The 27,766-nt window shown below is 34.8% G+C and overlaps 1 protein-coding gene across 6 annotated transcripts in view; it reads right to left on the bottom strand.

Annotated features, from left to right (window-relative positions):
- NBEA (neurobeachin) overlaps positions 1-27,766 on the bottom strand; it is a 488,059-nt gene that overhangs the window by 240,830 nt on the left and 219,463 nt on the right. For all 6 annotated transcript variants that reach the window (XM_071552778.1, XM_071552759.1, XM_071552769.1 and 3 more), the window contains 2 exons: positions 21,741-21,802; positions 7,903-7,967 (listed from right to left, as the gene is read on the bottom strand). In XM_071552778.1, coding sequence (XP_071408879.1) covers positions 7,903-7,967; positions 21,741-21,802 — 127 coding nt within the window. The remainder of the gene's footprint in view (positions 1-7,902; positions 7,968-21,740; positions 21,803-27,766) is intronic.

The raw sequence follows: 27,766 nt of genomic DNA on the forward strand, positions 1-27,766 counted from the left end.
GTAATGTTGAGACAGTGAGGAATCGGGTCTTCTGGTCATGCTTATAAATCTCTACCCAAAAAGTGCTTTCAAAGCCCTAAGGAGTTATTTGAAAATTTTCACCACAGGCTTGCTGCTTTTTATACTCATTTCCAGTAATTCATGATTTACCAAAAGAAAAGAGATGTTGACCTTAAATAATGTTTGGCTTTACTCTGTGCAACCATTTCTTCAGTTTTACCATTCAAACTCCTACCCAAATTAAAGCCAAGTGGGCTGCTGTGTTCTTCCTCAGAGAAGCTGGTCTCAACCAGGAACCCAGGATCGGCAAAAGTCTTATCCTCTTTGTGTGGTAACTCTTACAGCACAAGGTAGAGATTAAACATTGATGAGGTAACTTATGGTTTCTCTTCAATCAGACAAGCTTAATTTCTATTAATGCCCACAAATTTACAAACCACAGTTAAAGCTCCCTTACTGGTAAACAGGTTTGACTTGTTTTTAGACTAAATCAAAGGACTTTCAGTATAGAATCCACCAACAAAGCAGTGTGAAATCACTTGTGACTCAGATCTTCCTAAAGAGAAATAATTCTTCTGTACAGATACCTGTGGAGTTTCCAGCTGAACATATGGAAGTGGAAGTACAAACTAGAATTAAATATGCTGGTACTTTCCAATAAGCATGACAGGGCTTAAGTATTGTAGGAGTAAGAGTAAATGGCTGCCTCATTTTTACCTAAAAAGTGGAAGAATCTCAGATTTATGAGCGACAGCAGACTGGCAACAGATTATGTGTCAGGACACACCAATTAATAAATAAGAGTTATAGGTAAATATTTTTTAGGAGTAGTTATTTTGAATCCATGGAGCTAGATCTCCTGAATTCCATTAGAATTCCAGAGGTTAAAGGAAGTTGTGAAAAAGTATGTGTAATCAATCAGAAGTCCCTGTTTTACAGATACTGGAGTTTAAAAAGACTGAATTGTGGAAGTTCCACATTCTTGGAAGGCATTCAGATAAATAGGCAGTGCCTGGGAGAACTTTTTAGAGTTTTGGAAATAGAGATGGTGATAAGACTATACACAAGCTATGCTGGAAACGTGAAAAACATAAAATGTTTGCAATACACCTACATGTGGATTGGGGTGCTATTTGTACACCTATCAGAACTGAAGGATGAAAACTTATCTCACTAACTATTCTAAACTGACTTTTCTATCCTGCAGTTGTTTCTTCCAAGTTATAATTTCACACAGAGAAAGAGGGCTCATAAGTGTTACACTGCTAGATAAAGCAGTTGAGTTTAGTTTAGCCAACCTTTCTTTCCTTTGAAAAATACTAAAAAGCAGGTCATTCCCAAACAGCAATTTTCAAAATAGATTACGAAATGAAAATTTGTTATAATTTAGCTAAGGTCTTGCTTCCTCTAGTCATTCCTGAAATTCTGCCAACTCATGTGACCAGAGAAACAGATGTTTCTCTGACTTACTTTTATCAGATGCCCAAAGATTAATTTATCAAAAAAGCAGCCTGGAAATATGCCACATTTTCACCAAACAGTTGTTTTGACAATTACTCTTAATGACATTCATAAGAAATGAAACTTATAGTTACACTTGGTATCTGTAATAGGATTCATATACTACTCTAACTTGAAGAGTTTTAAGTTCCACAAGATGCAGTAATGCTATAAATGTTTTGAAAGTAAATTCCTATAAACTTTAGTAGGTAATGTCTAACACAGAGGTCTCATTTCTTGCAAAAGGGCAATGATGACAAATTATCGAGAAAAAGGTTTGAAATTACAGCATGCAAAGATTGGCTATTGGACTAAAACATGAACACATTGGCAAGAAACTGTAACAGACTCAGTGAAACTCAGAGTTGAATAAATAGAATCTATTCCACTACTCTAAAAGATTTTCTGTTTTGCATAAGAATTTTCTAAATCAAGAGGAATCTGTCTCTTTGAAATTATGACCACCCAGTAAACATCCAAGACCAGCTGTTACAACTGAGCTGGCCTGTATCTCAGAATCAGCCTTCCCTTTGGCATATGACCTGATCAGGCAACACTAGAAGGTGAGAGGACATCTCAAAACTTCCAGTAGATCTAAGAACTCTACCTGTGCGGCTCCAAGTACACATGCTGACCATAACAATGCTTTGTCTGACACAAAGTGACTATTACTCTGGAGGTAGGACAGCTGGAGGTAGGACAACAGCTGTAGTAAAAACTATGAGATTGTAAGAAAGCACATCTAAACAGGGAGCTCAAGCATGTGCCTCAGCTGGAGTAGAAATACAGACATTCAGTGCCCAGTTTTATAGAAGCATCTATGACAGGAATCCTCTACCAAAATCTTCCTCTACCAGGAAGATGACATGTAGGCTAAATCTTCATAAAACAGCCACTCACAGTTGATAAAAGACTCCTCGACTCAGAAGTTATACTTGGAGAGGGTGACAATAAAGCAAGAGAATTTGGTCAAATACAGAACAATGAAACACCTTGGTTCTTATTTATATATTGCATCTGAGTGCTAATGCTTCCCCAGTGCTATTTTCTGACTGTATCTGCATATACTGGATTTTGAATATTAAACAGGAATCTTTTGCATGTTGTTTGGTAGCCCTCAGTTACATAATACCCTTGACATCTGAGGGCCAAGTATTTTAAATTCCTGGATAATTCAGGTGAGCTCCCCATTCTGTCCTGTAACCAAGATCATTGTCAAAACAGAAATAAGGAACAGTATCCTTTCTCCATAATTTTTGAACCCAGCTGCTAAATGAATTCTTTGACAACTATTTAGAGATCGAGCTGTAAATGCACATCATAAACTGAAAATGGCAAGTGGCACCATAGGTACACCTTTTAATATAGGGCCTGAACATTTAAATATTGCAGTGAATAATGACTATGAACTAGTTTTCCACAAATCAAACATATCAGAATTGCCCAATAGTAAGAAAGGATGTCCCAAAAGGAATTTTGCTGCAGCTACCCAACAATCCTAGTAACATCGAAAGAATGTAAGTCTTTAGTAGCCTCCTTTTAGGATATAATCAGCAATTCATCCAAATTTAAATGAACACAAATTTCCAGACTATTTAAGAATTCTGTAAATTGTTCAAAACCCTTCAGCAAAACAAAGTTTAAAAGAAAATGGCCTCCTGTGAATTTTAAGTATGTCAGAGGTCCAGGTAGGTGGATATGCAAAAGTATGTATTTTTACCACTAAAGGCAGAAAGAAGAGTTAGGTACAGAGATGAAATTGCAGGAACAAAGCTTACAAATAAATTAAATATAGTGTCGTGTTTCCTCAAATTTATATTATGACTATGACTACTACTGCTATTTAAAATGAAGAAATTCTGTAAAAAATAAGGGCAATATTTTAAATGAATGTAACAAGGTCATCCCTTTAAAAAGGCTGTAAAAACATAAAGAGGGAAAGAAATGAAAGATGAGGATAGTAATCCAATTCCGAAAGACTAATAAAAATGATCTGTAACATCCCATCTCCTAGGCAGGATAGATCCCTGAGATACTCCACTTGCCAAAGGAATGAAGCTAAGGTACAACCAATTAACTACAACCCCTCAAAGCCCCTCTAACCTGTTCAGTTGTCCATCCATTCAGAATGTAGAGGTCCTACTCTGATACATGAGTATTATGGGGCACAGTGTGAAAACCTTGCCAATGTCAAGGTACATGATGTTCTCTGGATTTTGTGGACTGTTTTAAAGATCAGTGAAGCATTTGTCTTTCTTCAGGAACCTGTGATGATAGCGATCGGTCTTGCAAGGACTTTCACTACCACCAGCTGTACCCCATCCCATATTACGGACTTCTATGGTACAAATCGTCTCAAGGAATTCTTGACTCAATCCTTATTCACTGTTGGTAGTGTTGGTAGTTGTCCTTCTTGAACCCTTTCACTAAAGACAGAGGCTTAGAAACTTTTATAAAGACCGAGGCAAATAAAGTATGGAGCATCTCAGTCATATCTCACTAAATCATACATCTCACTCAGAAACAAGACATATTTCCCTTGGCCATCCTTCTAATGAAACTCTTGTCGTCCTTGACATCTCTTCTAAGTCTCACTTCCAGCTGACCATTGGTCATCCTCACAACATTTCTTATATGCTCAAACAATGTTTCTAAATTTCTCCTTTGTAGCCTGCTTCTACTTCCAGTTGCTGTGTACTCTCTGTTTGCATCAGAGCTCTACTATAATTTCCTTGGTTAGCCAAACCACTCTCTTAATGCATTTACTTTTTTCCTGTTCTTGCACTTGAACGATGCTGTACTTAAAAGCCTGCCACATTTCTGGAGCTCCACTGACCTCCAAATCTGACTCCTAAGGGATCTTACTATCCAGTTTCCTGAATAAACTAAGATCTGCACTCATGGAACATGAATTCTGCTACTCTCTATCCTCACTCCCCTTAGGATCTTTAACACCACTGTTTCATGGTAACTATAGCCAAAGGTACTATTAATTACCACATTAAAAAATAATTCTTGCTTGTTGGTAAATAGCAGATCCAGTTGTGCTTTGGTCCTAGTTGTTTCATCCTGCATCAACAAGTCATCTCCAGTACTCTCCAGTAATTGTCTTGACTATATGCACCCCACTTTGTTGCATTTTCAGAGGTTTTCAGGAAAAGTAAAGATTCCCATGGTAAAATAGAGTTTGTGATCCAGAAACTTCTTCAAAGTGTTTAAAGAATGGTTCTTCCTCTCCAAATTGTTTAAAGAATGCTTCTTCTTTTCCCTGACCCTGAATGGGTGGTCTGTAACAAACTCTCACCATGATGTCCCCCTTACTGGACTCTCCTCACATCCTGTCCTTATAAACCAGTCTGCCAACCATACCATTGATGAGCTTCAAAAATCTGAGCTGCTCCTTCACAGAGAACGTGACACTCCTCTGTGGCTTTCTATGCCTCTTCCTTGTGTCTGTCTATTGCAGCACTTCTGTCATGCAGTGCAGGCTGTCCCACCAAATCTCGTTTATCCCAACGATGTCATAGTTCTGTGACTACATATGAAGTAATTTCTAATCCTAGCTGCCCAAGCTATATGCATGTGTGAACATATTTGCTTGAGCTGGGTGCTCCTATCTTATCTCTTGCTCTTTGCAGTGTACACCCTTTTCTTTAGACCTCATCCATCAGTGCTCCACTTAAATGTGGGCTGTAGTCTCCTCACACATCATTCCTAAAGAAGTATTTTCATGTTTCCTCTTACAGTCAATGTTGCAGATGCAACCACGTCTTAAATAAAGAAGCCTACTTATGTGTATACCCCAATGTAAGGCTGAAATCCTAATTAAACTGCTGTCAGTGAAGCTCTTGACATGTGTGATACTCTCAACATCAGACATTCATAGCGTGATTAAAAAGAAGCATAAAGTTCAAGATCATAACCAGGATGCCACTAAATCTTTCAGGTATATTACAGACCTTGAAAGCATTAATTTAAATCTATAGTCAGATCTCTTGTTACACTAAACACTAATTAGCAGCTACAACAGTTCTATTTTTAGAAAGCTGTAACAGTGACTGTATAGTGAATTCTACAAATATGTGTTGTTCAGATCTTCCAAAGAAAACATTATCTAAAACAAGAAAAAACAGAAACACAGTAAATCAACCTATTTAAAATGAAAAAGCAATTTATTAAAGTAACAGGAATACAGATTTTTTTAAAAAACTACAACTGAAATATTTTATTTCAGAATATTCCTAGTAAAGTCAAGGATCAGAAAGGTATTTAAATTATTTCAAGAAAAAATATAAAAAGTTAGGTACTCAGAAAAATCACCTTATATCATCCATATAATAAGGCACAGACAACTAATGAAAGACAGTAAAAACTACGGTCCTCTTCATTACATGTAAACCTTTTCCTCCAAGCTGAGAAGAAAGCTCTTTCTCAAAACTGTAGATTTATTACCCAGGTCTCTCAAAATCTTACCCAGAAAGTCCTTCAGAATATTCTTAGTCTTCATTTTTAAAAAAATAATTTAAAATTCAATCATTATTGCACAGTGATTATATGCAATTTTACATCCCATTAACCCTGCTTTGTTTTAATTATAAAGATCTTTTGTTAGATTCCTTTAAATGATCCAGTTTATAATTTCAGGTTATCCTAGGGAGCACTTTAATTCAGCTGCACATTCATCAACTGTTTATGTCCTGTTAATTGTTGACAACTGCACAATTGCATTCTCTAGCTATGATTGATGAATTGCATTCATAAGTTTAGCTATTAAGCAGAATAAATATTTATAATAATTTCCAGTTAAAGGATTGTTATCTTTATAACCAAAAGGGTAAATTAAAAAAAAATGGGCTGACTGCAAAGAAGAGTGTTCTAGCAATGCACTTACACTTGTTCTAAAAGACTTTTCTGAGAAAAGTATACAGAGAAACGTGTCTAAGGACAGTTTGATTACAGATTCCTTTGACTGGATTTAAGCAGCAGTTCTTAAATACTACTTTGCTTTGATAAGTCATTGTTAGAGGGGATTAGAAGGTCCACTGGTATATTAATACTTGACTGCTAAAAATATGCAGGTATAGGATTTGTTCATAAGGATAATTTTATCAATAGCTATGATGCAATAATATCTGACCTCAATATCCTGCTTGAGAAAATAAAGGTCAAAATGGTATTACTATCTAAGAACACAACCTTACAATAATTATTCAGTCTATTTCCAGCTAATATTTATTGTATAATGTTCAGTACATGACCCACTCAGGTGAAAGCTATTATAGTATAAAACCTCATATTGACACCTCATCGCAAGGAGATTTTCCAATGGATGGACTTTCCTACTGCTATATTGTGGTGTAACTTCAGCGTGAACAGGGAATTTAGGAGAATTTACACCAGCCAAAAATCAGCTAATAAGCTACATACTCATGTTTTTTGAATACTCATATTCCTATATTTCTATACTGATGTTTTCTAAACTTCATTTTAAATAAATGCATGATTTAATCACTAAAATATCAGCTAGACAAAAAATTTCCTACAATAAAGAGAAGATTCGATACTTCACTTTGGCAACGAGATACCAATGGGGAAAAAAAGAAATCACACAAAAAATGGCAACATCTTTCCAACATATATATTGGTTTTGGGTTTTTTTTTGTTTTAGTTTGTTTGTTTGTGTTTTTTAGCTGCACATAACAAAACATGTGTATTCAAATGGATTTAATGCATTGGCCAGTATGAGTCACACATTACACAAGGGGCTCTGTTTGTCTTGGGTGCTCCACTGCCAGGAAGGCCAAAGAGTCCTGCTTTGCTGCCCAGCTTGCTGGGTGGGAGTACTGACAAACATTGCACACAGCTCAACATGGACACAACAGCAAAATGACTCAAGGACTGATAATAAGGTATTATATAAATTTGCAAAAGTGAGGAAGCTCATATAAATATAATGTCATGTATATTCTACAGGACTCAAATTGGACCAGAAATTCTAGATAAAATAATTCATCATGAAATAATAGTATAGAGAAGTACATCTGTAAAATTAATGCTGTGTTTCTAAAACAGATGGAGCAGCAGATGGGTTTACAGATTGGGCTCCCAGGACTGTCTGGGTAAAACAACCTTGCTGCTCTGGAGAATGGTGGTTCAATTCTCAAATAACCCCAAACTTACATACAGTTCATGGGAACTCTATTTCCTTCTGTCAATAAACAAAAATTTCAAACTTTACACACTTCTAAATGAAATATTTACTGTATTAAGTATGTATACAATAAATCTCTTAGTTAAAACTGCCTTTTCAAAATCTTTTTGGAACAGATGGTGAGGAAGTATTATCACCCAATGGAATAAATGCAAAATGACTACTTGTTCAAAAGCTTGAAAATTCATTACCTTCCTTCATTGATGAGCTCAATAAATGCAAGTCCTGCATTCTTCTGAATAGAATTTTGCCATTCCTAAGAAGATAAAATATAACATGATCAAAACCCAAGGATTTAAAACCACATATCTGAATCTGACCCTGATGACTCCCTAAAGAGATTGAATTTAGGCTGAACTTCTTAATTTTTTTTCCCCAAAGACAAATGACCTGCTCATTTAAAAACTGTATTTGATTCTCTTTTTCAAATAAATTTTAGGTTGTTATGTCTTCTGTTTCACCCTTAAGAAAGCTTCATTTTCCTTGTCCAGAGAATACGAAAACACATCTTGTTTCTCCAGTTCATACAGTTGTCCAAAGGACATAAGTGCAACAAAGTACCACAGCAGTAGTTTGTTCAGGTTGCTTCACTGTTACACCTTGTACATGTTATTATATTGGGAAGACAATAATATCTGTACCATCCATCCCTCCTTGAGCCCAATTTTTGCTTCTTACTGATTATAAGTGAAAACAAACCCAGCCAGTGATAACAAACTGTTTTTTAAAATTCTTTTACTGGTACCATGGATTCCCAAGATGAAATTTCAAACTAATTTAAACCACCTAACTGATATTAAAGGATAACAAGCTTTTACTTCATATACCACCAAGTTAAAGAGAAAATTCTTAAAGCATAACAAACAGCATTTTGTCAGACAACCCACTTTCTCTACCACTACAATGGATTCCTGATACTTGAGATGAAAAAAAAGGTTGAGATACCTCTTTAGCGAGTAAAAGTTACTTCGTTTTGAAATAATTTTTTTTTTTAAAGAGTAATAGATTTTCTTTTCATCACAAAGACAAAAAAGGAAAATACATGAGCTGGATACTGTTCATAGAGAAATTTTTGAGTCTGAGACTTCATGTTATAAACAAAAATGGATGGAGAGAGTTACAATTACAGAACTATTCTATTTTATATTTAATTTTTCCCAGAACTTTGAAATCAGGCAAAAAATCTGAATGCGTCTCTCCTGACATGCGGGAAAAAAAAAAAGAAAAGATGGCATTGCATAGATAAAGAAATTTTGTCAAAGAATAGCTCTGAAATCTAGTCACTAAACAGCAAAGTGCTTCTTACCAATTACATGAAAATTCACAGATTTGACCAAGTCATGCATCTTAAAAAAAACCCCAAGAACAATAATCTTGCACTCATGATTGGCTTTATAAAAGGCAAGCTACTAAAATATCCAAATAACTCTTGACCAATTTACTGAGCAGGTAACTCCTGGTTAGAGTTGACAGAGTATCAGCAGTCAAGTCCCTAGCTTGTGAAAAACCACTGTAACCATTGCAATACTTCCTTTCTTTGGTGTTTTAATTTTGGTAATGCAGTAACTGAAGGCAGCCTAACTTTTGGAAGCATTAAATCACCTTATTAGAGTGCAAAATCACTCCGAGAAACTAAGAATGAAAGAATTCAATTGCATAAACACAGGCACCTTGTGACGTTTTAAGAAACAAAAATCTGGGTGAGAAAGTGCTCGAAGTGTAGTATTTTTTTCTTTTTCTGTCAGAGCCTTTTACTGTACACTGTAACAACCCCTATCAGCATTTTCTTTTGAGATGCTTTTCTGCACCACAGCTGCTATGACTTTGCAGACAGGAAAGCAGTACTACAACTGATGAAAGAAGTGTAAAAGACAGAGGAGAAAAGAAAAAAGGCTTCCTAAGATAGGTAGAAGAAAGCATGCTAATTGGATTTTTAAAGAGAAGCAGAGGGTCTACCTGTGTCTGCAAAAGAACATGAGATTCTTGCAAGTATTCTGTCAGATCGTCCTGCTCAGTGCAAATGTCTACAGGACATTCAAAATGGCTAACTGGATTTTATCTGAGATATCTGAGTAATTATTCATGATAAAAATGTTGAAACCTGCCCAACTTTCTACAAAAAACTAGTGGAAAACATAATGATGCAGAATCAGAAAGAAACCAGGATTTGGGGTTCATGCATTGCTTCACTAAAAAGTAGCTACTACAAGATTCACTAAAAACTCTCAATTCTCCATTAAAGCACAAATAAGGGAATAATTATTACTACTACAATTTCCTCTCACTTTTAGGCATAATTTAACAGAAGAGATTCATGATACTGAGAGATGACCTGTAGTTTGAAGCGGCACCTGGTTTTCTTTTTTTCCAGTGTCTTTTTAAAAGATGCGAACACTGGACTGAAATACTCAAAACTGCCAGCATGACAATTGCCTTTGCAATGGCCATTCAGATGACTGCACACACTTTAAAAACTGGATAAAGATGTGAAACAATTTTATTTATATTATCTTGGATTCCACAGAAATCTTTCTCAGCCTTAAGATACAAGAAGTGGAAAGATAAACACCAAATGAAATGGATGTAGTGACAGTACTTGGAAAATTTATGCTACAGCCAAGTAGAATTTGGTTATACATTTGGTAGACATTTGGTTATTAGCAGCTAAGTGCTTAAAACACTGCACTACATCTCAAGTGGATTCACATCATGAATCTTCTAATCCTTTAAAAAAGAGCTGGAAGACTTTTCTGTGCCTCCAAAATGCTGATGCCAATTGCAAGCTGTAGTAACAGAAACGGTCAAGAAAATCATGTACCAGACACCAATGCGTTAAGATACCAATGCATTGATCTTTATTTCCCTGGTGCTTCTACCTCATAGGGCATTGGGGATGAAGATTACTGCCAGCAGTGCACCTCTCACAACAAGGTGGGGAGGGGAAGGCTCAGAGAGAGGCACATTTAAAGACTAACACAGGTGTTCAAACTGATGCCATTGCTTTTTTGCATTAAAAATAGAACAAAAATTTAATTTTTAAATTTATCCATGCTGAAACAAAAGAATTCTCCTCATACGTAATCACTAAACAGTATCAATTTAGACTTTCAGTTCAATTACTTCCAGCATGGTTATGCTTCAAATATTTTATATTATGCAAAATTCTATTGAAGACATCAAATATGTACTAAATTATTAGAACAATTGAAATTGCAACCCTTCTGTTCCCACCTAACTTGTTCTCCTTGTCTATCCTGTTGTAGCTTGAAAAGTGTCATTGCATCTAGAATGCATCAGTACACCTCCCTGCCAGAAGGTTCAGACTGAATACTGTTATGAAACTGTTCACAGAGGGGCACAGGAGATGAGTAACACCAAGATGAGAGTAAAAGGCTAAAAATATCAAATAATGAACCAAAACACCATATAGCTATTAGCTGAAATTCAGTTGGTTTTCATTTAAATCTCTGATATTGTTACAATTATTTTCTTACTCTCTGATATTGTTACAATTTTTACTGACCACTTTTCAGCATATTTTCCTAGTCCTACTTTTTTTTTTAAAATTCTCCAATGTCTAGTACACACATACACACACAAAAAGAAAAAAAAAGAAAAAAAGAGGAAAATATAAAGAGTCCAGACACAAATTATTAATAACTTTAGCAACCCTTAACTTGATAACAGAAAATTTACACTTAAAAAAATAGTAAAGGAGCAAAAGAAAAAGCAACAACCAAGCTTGGCAGATTAAGAACTTTTTTTAGTTTATATTATACTTCTTTCCAACTACAATTTAGCTTGCAATTTTTGTATTTGTATTCATGATGATTAGAAAAAAATCTTGAAATATCTTGTGATAAAAGTAAGCAATGTAAAGAGAAGAAATGGTGATTTCCAAAGTTCTCTCACTCTTTCTACTTTCTGCAAGGAAGTCTAAAGCAGTGTCATAAACTTCAAGTTTTTCCAGAAACTGCAGTCACTGAATAGACAAATAGCTGGTGTAGTAATCACACTGCAATTCTCCTTCCACTACAAGTGTCATTGTCTCAAGCAACTAACTTCTTTGGTATTCTCTTTTCTCCATGTCTTAAATTAAGCTGAGTATTTTTTTTTCTTTTGTCATACTGAACATTTCTTGAATTTTCCAGTCTAACATATTAATAAGTCAGTTGATAGATCAATTCTTCAATCACAGTATGTTAATAAAAATTTCTTGAGACAGATAAAATTCTATTATATCAGCTCTATTCTGTCTAAAGCCTTGCATAAGTGTGGAGGATAATCTCGTCTGGAGTTGAACAGGTGCTAGCTTTGATCTGGAAAAGGCAGAGGAAACTTTATAAAAATGTGTTTGCAATTCACAATGTGCACTCAATTTAGTTTGGTTTTGAACTCCACGAAGGGTTACCTTCTAAAATCACCAATAACTTCATAATCAAAAACTTGCTTTACTTCACCAATAACTTTACTTGCACTGATAATTTGCTTTACTTAATTTAAGAGGAAATATTCAAAAGAAATGTTACAATATTGAAAGAAATGTTTTGTGTTTCTTTTTTGGCAGAAGACCACATGTATTAAGAGCAGTTAAAAACAGAAAAATGAACTAATTTCAAGATACAGGCTCACAAACTTCTGAGTATAATAGTCATAAATTTTCAAGATTATTATATTGTTTTTAAGATCACAAGACTGTCCCTACCACTCCTGGAAGAATTTATCTAAAGATATTGGAGTCTTAAAACCTTCAATTATTGTTTGGAATGAGAATCAGATCTAGGAATTCCCAGTTACACTGCCTGTATACATCTCTCACACTCACATGTATACTGATGATAGACAATAAATAAAACGTACTTCAGGTCTACTCTTTCAATGAATTTTGGATAAATTTTAGGATTTTGTGATAGGTCATCCATGTAAAATGTGGCCATTTCCCACAATAAGCAAGTTGCAGAAGGACTGACGACATCCTCCTGGAAAGAAAATCTGCAAGTACTTGAATCCTTCTGGCTTCTGGCCAAAGCATAGAAAGGAAAAGAACATGAAACTTTCAAAAACACTGTTTTTGTGAATATGAATTTAACAATGTAACAAAGGTAATAGAAAGTTTTAGGTTTCACTTTCACAAGACTATGGCCTCATTTTCACTGTTTTGTTGACTTGGAGTAATGTTAAGATTTTGTTTTCTTGGAAAACACACAGACCCATTGCCCTTCCAATCACCTGTGGTAATTGCCCAATTTATCTTGAATATGAAGTCAAACATTCCCAGAGGAACATTTCATTGGTATCTGGGAAGAAAAGACAAGGAAAAAATTCTACAATTGTAAAAACATTTACATTATTCAAACACTAGGGAAATGGACACATTTATGTAGATGTGTCCTAGTACAGCAGGTGGGACCAGTTTATCATGGTGTGGGTGTGACCAAAACTGTGTATTCTACACCTTCTATTCATTTCCCCTGAACTGCTAACAATGGATCATTTGCAGCAGCTGCCCAGGGCACACCTGCTCTCTCAGGCTGCAAGCTGGGTGTTAAAGAAGCCTGTGAGATAAGAGCTGTGATAACTCCCCTCCAGGAAGTCATTAGCACCTTCACACCCAGCCTGAGGGGGCGTGTCTGCTGATGCGCCAGCAACAATTCCAAAATACCCCATGACTCACAGAGTCAGATCACCAGTTGTGGAACTCCTTGCCCTGGGGGAGGTACTGGGTGTTCCCACCTCGATCTGAGGGTACATAATCTTGGGATTTGAAGACCTGTGGGACAACTTGTTGGTTCCAGAGGAGGACCAGAACCTCGACAGGACTGCGACTGTCATCTGTACCAACAGGTTTTCCCCTTCCTTTTATTTTGGACTAGGGGGAACCATGTGGGGCTCACACAGGGGCTAACAAACACCATTCTGTTCGTGCCCCAGGGTGTTGGGTTATACTACTGGGGGTTTTGGGTTAAAACCAATTTCTCTTTGTGTCATTGTATTTATTGTAATATTTTTCTGAAATTGCAACTCTGACTGGGTTCATTGTTCCTGCTGGTTTACCTTTAAACCAGCACATGACACAAAATTGACCTTCATCAACTCATAGAAATTCTGCATATCTTCTAATACAGACAGAAGATATGTGTTAGAAGATACATTTATCTCCACAACTTCTAGAGGTTACTTCCTGACTGGAAAAATTGTTCTTCATTTAAGAGATGCTAAAATTATTATTAACAACATGTGTTGCCACGTATGGCTATTAACCCTAAAAGCCAGTCTATTTTTTACTTAACCATTCTTTGATGTTAGGGGTTGATAACCAATTTGAAGTCTTTCAAAAATAAAAGACCTTTGAATATACAGAAAGCTACCCCTCACATTGTCTCCATTATAATGAAACTACTCAAAACTGTGGTATATCTATTAATAATGACAGTCTCCAGTAATGAGCTTTCGCACTCTTTCTCAGTCCTTTAAGAAATATCAGCTGACTGTGACTTTCTAAGTGTTTCCTTCTGATCTAAGATCCTTTTCAATTGTAGACAATTTAATAGAGAAGTCAGGGGAAGACACCTTGCCATATTAGGCTATGGGGAAAGTAATTCTTGCAGTTTTCTGATCCCGCCTGTTTGCCAGGAATCTAGAAGAAGTTCAGATCAGCATTGCACTAGTGTGCAAGAAGTGTGTGCAATAAGTGTATTCTTTGACATTTTTTGACAAAAAACACTCTGACAAGGACAGGCAAGAGAAAGGACCAGATATCCTAGGATGACTCTATTGTAAGATAAAAAAGACAATGTCATGCTTATTACTAAAAGCAAAACACAGAATTAGTTTTCTGAGTTTAGGGGAGTCTGGAAGGACAGCTCATGGAATGGTGAAGAAAATAAAATTGTTCATCAAGTAAGAAAGAATATACTGATGGTTTCCATTTCAAAATTAGATTATCAGAAGCAGATGACCAAGAGATGAAGACTGAGGTTGGGCTGGAAGATGTTCCACACACAGACAAGGAATTAATGCAAGTAAATCAACATAAAATAAAACCAAACAAAGATAGCACAAAATTATCACCTTTTGGAAAATAATTTTCCAGAATTCCACAAAAGTGCTGAGAAATGCCAAGGGGAAAAATCTGGCAAAAGCCCCATGCACAATATCATAAACCCTTTCCCCAACAAACCACTTAATTTCTAGAAGTAAAAAAAACCTGCCAAAACCAAACCAACAAAACACACAAACAAAAAAATAGATTTTTGCTTCTCCTGTAACTTGTACTAAAGTTCATTTTGGAAATTCCACTAAGTGTGTAGAACAACCTATTTGTGTATAGGCCATGTTGTGGATTGTGAAGAGAGCAAAATCAACATCAAAACCTAAGTATGCTCTGAGCCTTACCATATTTGATACTGGATAAGGACAGAATAGAATTATTGCTTCTCTCCTGATGGACCTTCATGTAGTCCAAATAGGATAAGAATATTATAGAGAGTACTAGCTTCAGGTACAAAGACTTCAATTATCAAACTTAAATTTGAGCCTATAAAATGTGAAGTTACAAAGCCTCAGTTTGGAGTTATATTGCTGACATTTTCAGACTCACCTTTCTAATGCATTGTCCAGTGTATGAAAATGTATTGGATTTTTTGTTTGTTTGTTTTAACTTACTGCTCTCCCATCAAATGCCAAAATTCATTTCTTTTATCCTGACTGTCATAGAGGCAGCCTTTCTTTCCTACAGGTCCAGCCATCCCACTTGCCATCTGCTATAAGCTATTGCTTTTATGGCTACTCTAGCAGTATAATCAGTTAAAAATAACTTTTTTCACTCAGAGTTAATTTAGCTAGTTTAGATGTGACTGTTTCCCCCACTGCATGAAAGGATTTGAGCAGGAACATGGAGCTAGGCATAGAGAAGACATGATACCTCTGCCAGGGTGACCTTGGCCAGAGAGAAGCCTTAACTGACCACTGCAACTGTAGCCTAAGAGTATGATTCCATCAGGTGCAGAGATCTGAACTTTGAGCTTGCTGCCATGAAAACATGAGTTGTGTTCTCCTCTGTGCTCCTAAATTTGAAATTCTGAATCCTTTTCTTTGAATAGCTCTCATGGCGCTTGAGCAAGGCTCTTAAGCTTAACTCTCTAAACCGGAAAACCAACGTCTGAGCAGTTTTCATGTGTTTCTGAGTTAGTCTTATAATTATCAGCACTTATGGTACTAAAGTGGGACTAGCAGAGAAGAAGCTGCAGGACAAAAGTAGTGTAGCAGACACAGAACTTTGTTAGGATAAACCTTTTCCAGATATACTGGGAATAAAAGGATTATTGAAACAATGACTTTCTGTATGTTTGCATGTGTGTTTCTATGTGTTCTTCCCCTCTACAAAAAAATTTAATTCAGATTTTTGCAGTGATATTGCTCCATGATTAGGAAAATACTAAAAAATTATAGAATCATAGGAATTTACATAACCATCCTTAATTTCACCATTGAAGCTCTATCACACTTAATGTCCTAAGTAGATGACATTCCTGGTTCATTGTTTCTTAGATTTAAGAGAAGCAGTCATTATTTTACTTGTCTTCAGCCTTCCTATCGCAGTTGGTGTCAAAAAGACAATTAGTAATACTTTTGCAACTGTCCTGCTCTAACAGGTACTCTGAAAGAGCTACCACTTATTAAACAAAAATTAAAGACTATGAGAACTCTGAGGATACCTTTGGAGGAAGACCAAGAAGCGTAACTAAAGTTGAATCTAATACTGGCAACAAGAGTAAACATGAAAAAAAATTATAAAAAAAAGAAAATCTATACTGAAAACTAAAAGGTTTTTGCACATCAGAGCTGGAGAATTCCTCCTTAAACTTTTATAGAAAGCCTTGAATAAAGTATGTGTCATATCAAGAATTGTGGACTGTATTTCTGCCATATGAATTGCACAATTTAGAGCTTCTGCTCAGCTGTAGGGACCAGAAATTGTGGGTTTTTTCTGCTTGGTTTCTGTGATGAGCAATTGCCAGTTTCTGAAATCCAAGAGCTATCCAATACTTTGAGGCAGAATGCACATTCAGATGTGTTAGTGCCTACTGAAATCCCTGCAGTGCCCCGTTGATGGTCTTCCTATCTTTTCAGAGATAAACCTACCACCAAATTTTCTCAGCGCAGATTTCCTTTGCATTTACACTGGCCAGGCACATCTTTTGGGTACTTCGTTTGTTTCCCCACCTCCCCTTGGAGTGAGAGTCATTTCTTGATACTGCTTCAGATATTCTTCTTGCCATTTAGGACAATGAGGCATGCACCCATTTGCCTTCCCCTCTGCCATCTTCTGCCCAAGTTTTGACTGCTGTAGTGTGTACACAGCAGTACACAGCCACTGGTTTACATGCATCAGACTCCTAGAAAGTGTTTTATGGACTCTACTGCATAGGAGGAGATCTTTGGAGATCTTTTATAATTAAGCATGTAGTGAATGACTGCCTGTGATACAGAGAGACAAGACTGGATTCAGCCCAAGCAGTTTCCATGTTAATAGGACAATGCAGACATCCAAAACTCATTTATGAGGCTAATAGTGTTAACCAACACTTGAAAAGTTTAGCTGAAACTCAATGTAATTAATTACATACTGGGTTTCTTCAGGTTATGGATATACTCTAGGTATAGTTTATTTAAGGCATTTTAAGTTCTACAATTTTTCATAGAAGTAAACAATTTTTGAAATCTGCTTACAGCTAATTATAAGAGGGACTTATATGTTACCATTTGTTTCAGGGTCTCTTAATAGGTTTTACTGCCAGTCTTAAGTAAAGCATTTTTTTGGTTATGGATATTATTTTCCTTACTCCTCATACAGGGTGGTACTTCTTTTTTTCCTAATAAAAGCCTGGGTTTTTTTTTCCTAATAAAAGCCTGTTTACAAGGAATAGCATCTAAAAGAAATCTTTATACTCAACACGGTGATTCAGAAGTAGATTATTTGCCACCTAGTTTTGATATTTCCTTTGGAGGCTCCTTAAGTACAATCTTGACCCAACTTCCAGCATAGGGAGAGGGGAAATACAGAATGAATGATGTACCGAAATGTACAAAATCCAGAAATTTGTCAGATATTCTAGAACTATATACAATCACAAATGACATAGTATTTTTTTCAAAAGTAATGATTTATCCTTAATTATAATTTTTAACAGATCAAGTAGCAAGATGTCAAGTAGCAAGACAGTATTTCGTGTTTAAGAAAATAAATTTCCCTTGTTAATAGATAAGTTACAGAAAAATACAAGTGGTATGAGATAAAACTCCCTTGGGATACAACTATTCAGTTTCTGCAGAAGCTTTATCCTCAAAGAGAAGAATCTGTAAAAGATCTGGAAGTAATTAGAAACTATTGTAATATTTTGGCTAGGGGAAAAAGAAGAAAAAAAAAGAAGAAAAAAGTAATCAAACTCTAAATCTGATGTAAGAAGGAACTACACTGCAAAAATTAATGTAGTTTTTTTAAACTTTATGGTTTATTGAAGAAATCTGCCACTCCAACAGCAACACAGCTGTGACATGCTCAGCTAGGCTGAAGGAACAAAGACCAGCTAATCAAGCACAGATCTTGTCAAACATAACACATCTTCATCCATTTTATGTTAAAATAGACTAACTCCAAATAAAAATGCCTGTTTTAGGAAAAATGAAGATCATTATATGTTAATTAACAATTACATAGAAAAAACTTACTTCAAGTACTTGGAGGTATGATTATGGTTTACATAAGAAATAAAGGAAATAATGTCTTCAAATTAACCTCAATGTTAATCTAGTGAAGTAAGTAATGCTAGGAAAAATAATGGATGTAGGCAACTGCAAATTACAGTACAAGAAGGATTCTGAAAATACAAAGTAGTGCTTTTTGTTCTTCTCCAAACCTACAAATAATGCACCATCCCTCCAGGAGTTCCTTTAAAACTTAAAATGTATTTTTCACAGAAACTTCAAATTCCTTTGGGGGAAAGGCTTGATTGCATATCCTTCAGAGTCTAAAAGGCTGCCCATATGAACTGAATTATCCATGACATGTACCTTCAGACATTTGTAATGTGATATTTCATGTAAATTTAGACCATACCTTGGATGTGAGCCGCTGGCAATGTTGATTTTATTCAGGAGCTCAGATAAGAAAAAAAATTCTGACATCCCTGCTAATCTGTAGTCGTTAACATGGAATTTCCAACATAAAAAGCATAAAAGCATCTAATTTGCTGTAGCAAATGAAAGGAAAACAAACGTCGAATTTCCCTTTCCTTTTCAATGTCTAAAGTTACCCTGTCCTGTGCAAACAAAATTGTACTTTTCAAAGGTTTTTAATATCGTCATCTATCTTTTGAGTGACATATTTCAAACTTCCCCACATAATCTGTAAAATGTCATTCAATTTGAATAAGAAGGATTTACCCATGTTGGGAAGAAAAGCCCCAGTTAAACTGGAAATACTAAAACCCAGAGTATTTTATATAGTCTTTCCAGTTCATATTAATTAATTTTTCCTATGGGAAAGCTCTGGTAGCATTATCTCTTTTTTTTTTTCATATTGATGGGCTATTCTCATTTGCTGCAGAAAACATCTCCTAAGGTCCTAATTCCAAGTTCTGTTAGCATTAGGCAGGATTACAATATTTGTCTGGCTGCCATTGTCTTCTTCTAGCCATCTTACATATCAGTATTTTTGCAGCATTTACCTCATGTTGTCTCTTGACAGTGTAAAAATGTAAACAGAAGGAAATAACATTTTTACTGCAGATGACTAGAACTACAGATGCGTTTGTTTACACCTATAGCATAAAAGCCAATATTCTGTGGCGATGCAATTGTACAGAAGCAATACTCCAGGAGTTGGGAAGGTGAGGGGAGGAGACTGTAATTTGCACCATTACAGCCCCCTGTCGACCAGCTCCTGTAGAAACAATTAACATCGCCAATAAACACTACGGCATTAGCTCCTGAAGTGCTTAGTAATAAATGGACATCAGGAGACAAAATACTCGTTATTTAGAAGAAAATGACCCTTGAATATCAGTAACCCAAAAGCTTGCAATTTCCCCAAGTAATTAAGTACGTGGAAAATGGTTCTTCCAAGCAAACACTGAAGAAAATGAATAAATGTTTGAAACGTCCATCAGTAGGCTCTTCACATTATTACAGGTATAAAATTAATCTTATTTTTTAAAACAGTCAAACACTTTGAAATAAAACCCAACAGGTATAACAGAAAAATAACAAATTGATTTTAGCTGCATTTGTTACATAGCTTTACTGAGATGTCTAAAGAAAAAGCATCGCAGAAAGAGCTTAAATTTCTCCCTCTTCCTCTCAATCAATATTTGAGGCAAAGTTTCATCTCTAGGGCCCTTAATGGCAGGAATTCCTGGAGCCAGCAAATGAGTAATGTTAAACCTATGATTAGATGATGAGGCCATCAAAGACACTAGACCCTAATGCTACATTCCACTTTATTCTGAGAACTGCAGTAAAACCCAAGGCTAGGGAAGAAAGGACTGTAAGTTATTCCTTCCTTAAAAAAAAGTGTTTCCAGAGTGGCTAAAAAAAACGAAAAAAAATAAGATGCATGACATGAACATAGAACTCAAATGCCTTAATGGATCTTTTGGAATTTTCCTGGAACCCAGGACTTCACCATTAGGTAACAAATTTTTCAAGTGCCCTGATAAAGGAGGTTTGAAGTTCAAATCCCACTGAGGTTTCCTGCCAAGGATGTATTTTTCTTTTACTTTTTCCTAACTGATACCCCCCGAAAAGAGGAAGGAAAAAAAGGGAAGAGGAAAAAAAAGGAGATTTAATGATTTCCTTATGTCACAAGCTTGAAGAAATGCAACCTACAGACTGGCAAGACACAGGTAAGTTGGAACACCCTCCCCCAAAATCCATTGCAAATCTTTATTATTTTCAGATAGATTCCTCAAAAGTAGATCTTAATTTCAATTGTCCCTAAAAACTCACTTGCTTTCAGTACATTTTTGATGTATGATCTGACTGTGCAGCAGTGAATGCCCAAGTAAAACTAAAATTAAGTGATTTTCCTGGTAATAATATAACAAGTTAACCTGGGCATTTTATATACTAACTTGGATTGAGTTGAACTGGTATTATAATTGTGTGGGGAACCTGGTAAATGAAACATTATTATGAGATTTTAGAGAAGTATAAAAACTTGTAAAATTATTTGGATCTGCTAGGCCATTTGTATTTTTCTTACATTTTACAAAATGAAAAAAGTACTAAAATGTTTGCTCACAATAGGCAATTTAAAGTAATAGGGTATATATACAAAATTAGCCAATAACACTTCTGTCAAAACAAATAGTATTAAAATTAAGATATAAATAATCCAAACAGTGTGAGGAATTATTTTAGCTTTGAATATTTTATTTGTGAAAGCAATTCAAAACATTAGTTGCTTTCGATTTCTGAGGAACTCATTACTGCTACGCTAAAACCCCAATAATTACCCACAGATTTTTTAAAATAGAAATATTCTGCTTCTGTCAGTTCTTGAGGACTATCTAAACCACGATCCTCTGTTTTTTATACACAGACAGCTACATAAAATATCGAATCAGTTATGGCATGTATATCAAAGGTAATAAAGTCAGCACAAAGTAAAATTAAAAAAAATTACTAATTAAAAGACAGATTTCAACATAAAATTATGACAACAGTGTCCTATTGATGTATTCTAAATAAGAATGGGCTTGAAAGAGAGTTCATACACAGCAAAAATGCATCATGTACCTCTATACACTGTTAGAAAATAAATGCCAATACATGTTTATACCCTGTAATCTACAAAATGCATATTTTTAAAAAATCTACAATTTATATGTTATTAGAAGAGACTAATTTGTATTTTCTTATAATGAAATGGAAGAATATAGCAAACTGCAAGATATAATCCTTAGGGTGGCAGTAATCTAGTACTGTACAAATGAATTAGGACAATCAAACCCAGAGAATGTCTTACCTGTGAACAAAGCAGCATAACCAGTTCCACCACTGAAGTACTCGACTTCATACAAACCAGACCTGCAATAAAGAGTCAAAAATTAACTTAAAAGATCGGTAATGTTTTGCTATTATAGCTCCATGGTTTCTGAAAGCCATAAAATATGTGTAATGTATAATTTTTATCAAGTTTCAAGCACAATTAACTGAGAATTTCACATTCAAGAATACTCGTATGTTCAGAAAGCATCAAAGAATTACCTGGAATAATCTATATCAGTTCAGGACACAATGTTTTTTAATTAAGCACTTTTGGCATTTAGCTTGGTTCACTATTTAAATAAATAAATTCATGAATATTGGCATACTCCAAAGCAATTTACTATATGATAAACATAAATAAACAACCTTTGAATATTAAATCATATAAATTCTTAAGAATAAACTGATCACTTCTTAAAAGATATAGAATAAAAACCCTTGATTAGAAATTAATTTACATCCGGTAATTGATTATTCTGTAACTGAAAGCTTCAATATTAATGAAACAGGCGTTCATGTAAAATCTTATTTTTATTAAACTCATAACACATAATTTAGGATGTAGAATGTAGGACATGCTTCTTAAAACAAACCTTGAATTATGCAGTCTAACTATTACTCATTGTTTTATAATTAATTTAAATAATAACTATCTAATAAGTTTGTCACTATTGGAAATACTTGTTTGCATCTTTGGAAATGTCAATTTACCTTCTAAGAGAATGACGTCATATATAAGTATTTAAAAGATGCATTGTAAGGAGACGAGGAGGATGTTTCACTTCTGTTATCTAAAATCATATATACATTGATATGATGCTTTAGAGCATGGAAACACTTTGCTTGTGTTATGAAAATGATAAATTCACAAATATAAAACTTACACGTAAGGACTAAATAGGAGGCTGAAAACAAACTGATGTGCTTTAAGGAGGTTTTGACCAACAGGGATTAGAGGCAAAAGCACTCCTACACAATATATGTATTTATTTTGGGTAGTGGATAAATACCCTTTAGTGCCCATTTTGTTAACAACCCCATCCTTATTGTATGGTAACACAGAACAAGCTGTAAGAAGCCACTAGAATTCCATTCCATCAGATATATGTGCAGACAGTTAATGAAATAAGAGGCAGATGTGCAAAGCTCATTTGGGGAGACAATTGCTGTAATTGATCAGCTCTTCTCATGCTCAAGTGCTGGAGTATCAGAAAGATTAATGAGATACTTATCACCTGCAGGCTACCTGCACTGTTTGAAAGCTGACAAAGAAAATCCAAACAGATGACTGAACTCTACAGTTAAGCCAATGCAGGTAGCACAGACACATCAAATATTTCATCATAGAATGTTGCCTGGTTTACTATGAATTCACCTCATATTCTGTAAAACTAAAAAACAAAACAAAACACCTTTCTATCACACACTCCCTTATCTTTCAAAAACAGACCTCAGGTGTAATAAAACATGACTAAGGCAAAATAATGCTCTTAGAAACAACACCATGCTACAACCTTCTAAATTTGTAATTTTTTTTACTTCCGATTTTGCATCAAAAGGACAAATGTATCCAGAATAAGCACCATACACAGTTATGAAAAATATACCAATTAAATTACATAAAACTGATTATGCATCAGCAGTAGTTTCTTTGCATCTTCACCAGGTTTTCAACAAGAAAGCTTGATGCAAATACACCTTTCAAAGAGAAACACAAAATTAGTATTTTATGACTTAATTAATTTAATTAGGTGTCCTTAACTTTCAGTGACAGCTGGGGTTCTCATGCTACCTGCGCAGCTTCAAACAATATAAAAAAAAGTTTGGAGTGTGGACCAAAACAAACATGTCTAAAATGGCACAAAGCTAGGATAAATACCCATGATTATCATCCAGATAACAATGATGATAGAGTCCTAATAACGAAATCTGTAGACACGATAAAATAAGACTCTGTCTGAAGGAATTGATAAGGAACTTAGCAAAAAATTAACTATTTACAATAATAAGAATTTTTAATATCTTAATGATTCTATGGGTTTAAGTAAACTGGTCATCTGACCTAACATTGGTGTCTTTTCACTACTTCCCTGGAAGTAAGTTGATAATCTTTGCATAATACATCTAACCAGCTTGGATGCAGCATTCCAGCATCAGAAAGGAGACTCAAACTGATTTTGGTGAAATTCATGAAAAGAAAGAGGATACAGAACAGACATCTGGTTAGCATATCAGCAGGCCCATTAGTTGTAGCCAGCTCTGTAATTGCCTGATGAAACAACCAATTGATAATAGCCATTAACACCTCTCATGACCACTAGAATTAAAGACAACATCCTAAGAAGCTGTTTTTCATGTCCAAAAGAAACAAATAACTATCTTAGAGACTGTGGCACTTTTCACACATGAAAATACAGAGTGAGATAGGGAAGCCTCATAAAAGAAGTTCATGGTGTCAAAGATGTTTGTCTCAGTCTACAGCAGAAATTAAGTGTGCAGCACTCTACTTATAAATAAACAAAATTAGAAGCAGCCCAGACAGAAAATGGGGAATCCCATGCATCTTGATAGGTATAAAGAGGGAAACAAAACGATAAATACTTTCTATTCACACCATACATTCCTTAAAGTAAAATAGAATACAGAAATGTGAAACATTTATAGCATGGCCACCATTTCATGTTATAAGTCTCTTAGCCGCTCCCTATTACAACTTCAGGGACTCCTTCCAGTCAAACCACGAAGGAAAGTGTGTGCCCTCCATTAAATGCTCCATTTCCTCCCTCCTACCTACTAAGGGGTCTACTGTGCTTCTTCCTAATTTTGCTTGTTTCTGATTGTGCAGTTAATACTTGAAATAAATAACAATTTTTTTCCTGTTACACAAAACATAATTAATATTCAAAGTTTACTGTCAGAGCTGTCACAAAGTCAATAGCAGAGAATGATAAAAACAGATCAGACCTAATGGAGGACAGATCCATTTCTGCCTATTAGGAAAAACTGTCAGAATGCAATCTCTGGTTTATGAAGATCCCACATCATCAAAAGCTGTAGGAGTGAGTTAATGAAGAATCCCAAACCCCATCCTGTTTAACCTTTCCTTCACAGACCAGAAAAAGAAAAAGATAATTTTAATACTCTTTTGTTTTTTAAATTTGTGCCATCCTCTCTTCTAGAAGTCCAACTTGTGTGAATTACCTCACTGCTTTTGGCATGGTAAGGGAACTAAAATAATTTCTCACTTGACAGTATGTATTTTAACAGACAAAAATAAAAAAAAAAGAGGGGTAGGAAAAGTTCTGTTCCTATTTTACAGAGAGAAGCGAAGATACAAACTGGTTGAGGTATCTTCATGAAATCAAATATAATTTTCATTATGAATGAGAAAAAATATAAATTTTCTAAATAATTTTCTAAGTTCCAACAACTGCATTTATTCTTCCTCTCTGCCATTTGCAGGATTCAACAGGGATTTTTTTAGCATGTGCAAAATTTTACTAGTTTTAATATAGTGATACAAAACAAAAAGATAAAAAGCATTAAAAAAATGGCTTTTCTGACTGAAGAGAGCACACAAATGTATTTTCAGTTCTCTTCCCCCTTTTTAACTCTAACAAGAAGAAGTATTTGTGACTCAAACTGTTGCCTGCATTCTTCAGCTGCAGATAAGTTCTTCCTATTCCATCTGTATCAAATGCCGTTAAGGAAGCTAATGTAATTACTAAAATACAAGTGGATATTTCCTGCATACAGTGAGGTTAAAAGGTCATTGTTTAACTGAATGGAGTACGTGCCTTTTACATTTGCTGTTCTCAGTACTTTTCTTCACGGTCTATTCTCAGTCCATTAAATATAGCCATCAAAATTCAGCAATTTGATGGCAACAATGACCACATATATGGATGCAAAAACTGGGAGCATCAAGTGCATGACCTTGGCTAATCTGGAATAAATGATGTATGCCTGGCAATTATCTTGAAATGCTCAGTTTACTTGACTTCTTTTTCAGTATTCTTCTGTTGGCCTGAAGATATGCTAATTATTTCTTTTCACTATGACTTATTAATGTCTAAAAAAAGACTAATTTCAGCTATACTGTTTTAGTCATGACTGTGGCATTAATGAAGTCATGGGTTCAAAACCTCCAAGTTACCATGTTGAACTAGTCAGCATGAATTTCCATTTTGAAGAAATATAATGTAGGCTGATAAAATCAATTTAAAAAAAAATCCTTATGAAATAAGATCATGGTTTTGAACTTCTTTTTATTATTATTAATACAATGTGTGTATGAGTCTAACTGAACACCACCACAATTTCATCTGGTATTTATCAAGGTTTGCCTGCATTTTCTTTCAATGATTTTACTTTCTGTCAACTTAAACCCTTATTGGAACTGGAATCAATTGTAATATTAGCAAAACCAAAAGTTAAATGTTTTTATAGCTCATGTTCAACTTAGGAAAAAAAAAGGAGCAATTAACAAAACTTTAGAGCCTGAAGAAATCTTTCACTTAATTATAGCTTCTACTTATCTGAAAAATCTCAGGTATGGCAAAAGAAAAAGCTTGAGAAAGTTTAAATCCATTTAACTCAGTTCACAGGGAAAACTTGGTCTTCATTATTGCTTTACAGTCTGTCATCCAGTATACAGAAGCTTTGTATAGAAAAGAAATGCTGATGAAAAAATAAGCACATGCTATTATAACTATTATTTTATTAACATGTGAAAGTGTGTAAAATGTACCTAGAAATAAGCAAAAGGACCTAAAACTAGAAAAAAACAGAAAATCAGAAAACTCTACAGCTCTCCTTGTAATTGTGTGTTTGTAAGGTAAGCTATTTTTATTTATTAGTGATATGGTCTCAGTGTATTTTAAACAAAACTGTATTGTTTCAAATGGTTCATTATAATTATGGGTAACTCATACCGTGGTATCTCTTCCCACAATCCTCGTATTTTCTACTAGCAATTCCCACTTACAAATCGTATTTTCATTTTTGGTAGACTATTCCCTTATACTTTGTTCAGCATTTGTTAGAAATGGCACAACAAAGTTTCATGTTTTGGCTGTGAAAGTAGTAGGGGAAAAGTGATGGTGATGTTTGGTTGGAAATGTGAATTTTCCTTAATACTTCTTTGTTCTTTCTAACCATCTTTCTTCTGCCAGCAAAATCTGGTGAATGATTTCTTGAAATATCTTTCTAAATCCACTTTAGTATCAAAGAAATAAGCTCAGGATTTATTTTTTTACCAAATTATTTGGAGCATTTAAATCCACATTTTTCCCTCTCTTTGATAGCCTGTCATTCAGAGAAAACTAGGTTCGAACTAATGTATTTAATAAATTACCAAGTTGCCAGTGAGTTCTCTACAGATCTGAAATGAGATAGTATGGAGGGAAAATACAAAGATAGGTGAAAAATTTGAAAGTAAATGCCAAGTATGTAAAACTGAAACAATGGATGTTCTTATTATAAGCAAAGCAATTATTAGGGGAAAAAAAATGTGTATTAGCAAAATGTAAAGTTTTACAAGATTATACTCAAAATTGGTTTTAGAACCACACATATGTCACATATTTTGTAGACATTTAAATTACAGTAATAGTCTTAATTTATGAAAAGCAAACTTAGGATTTGAAGAAAGTCTGCAGATGGAAATCAGAGCCAGGTTGCAAAATAATTACAACTTCACTTGCACTAGATGAAAGAAAACACCATTGCAAAGAACATAACTCACTAAAATAACAAAGTCAGGGTTATGGATTTAACAATCCCTTCAACAGCCTTGACTGACATTACTACCAACTCTAGGGACCCTGAAGGATGGCTGTATTAGTACTCCAGACCATTCTTTGTATGCGTAGATCTGCTTTACAGAACAGAAGAGTGACAGAGAAGAACACAGTGAATGTGAATTTGACTCAGTGTTTTTTAGTTCATCAAGACGGTTATATTTCTTAAAGGATTTTTTATTATGGTGAAAGACACCGCACA

This window comes from Pithys albifrons, chromosome 1 (genome assembly GCF_047495875.1).
Source record: "Pithys albifrons albifrons isolate INPA30051 chromosome 1, PitAlb_v1, whole genome shotgun sequence".
NCBI lineage: Eukaryota > Metazoa > Chordata > Aves > Passeriformes > Thamnophilidae > Pithys > Pithys albifrons.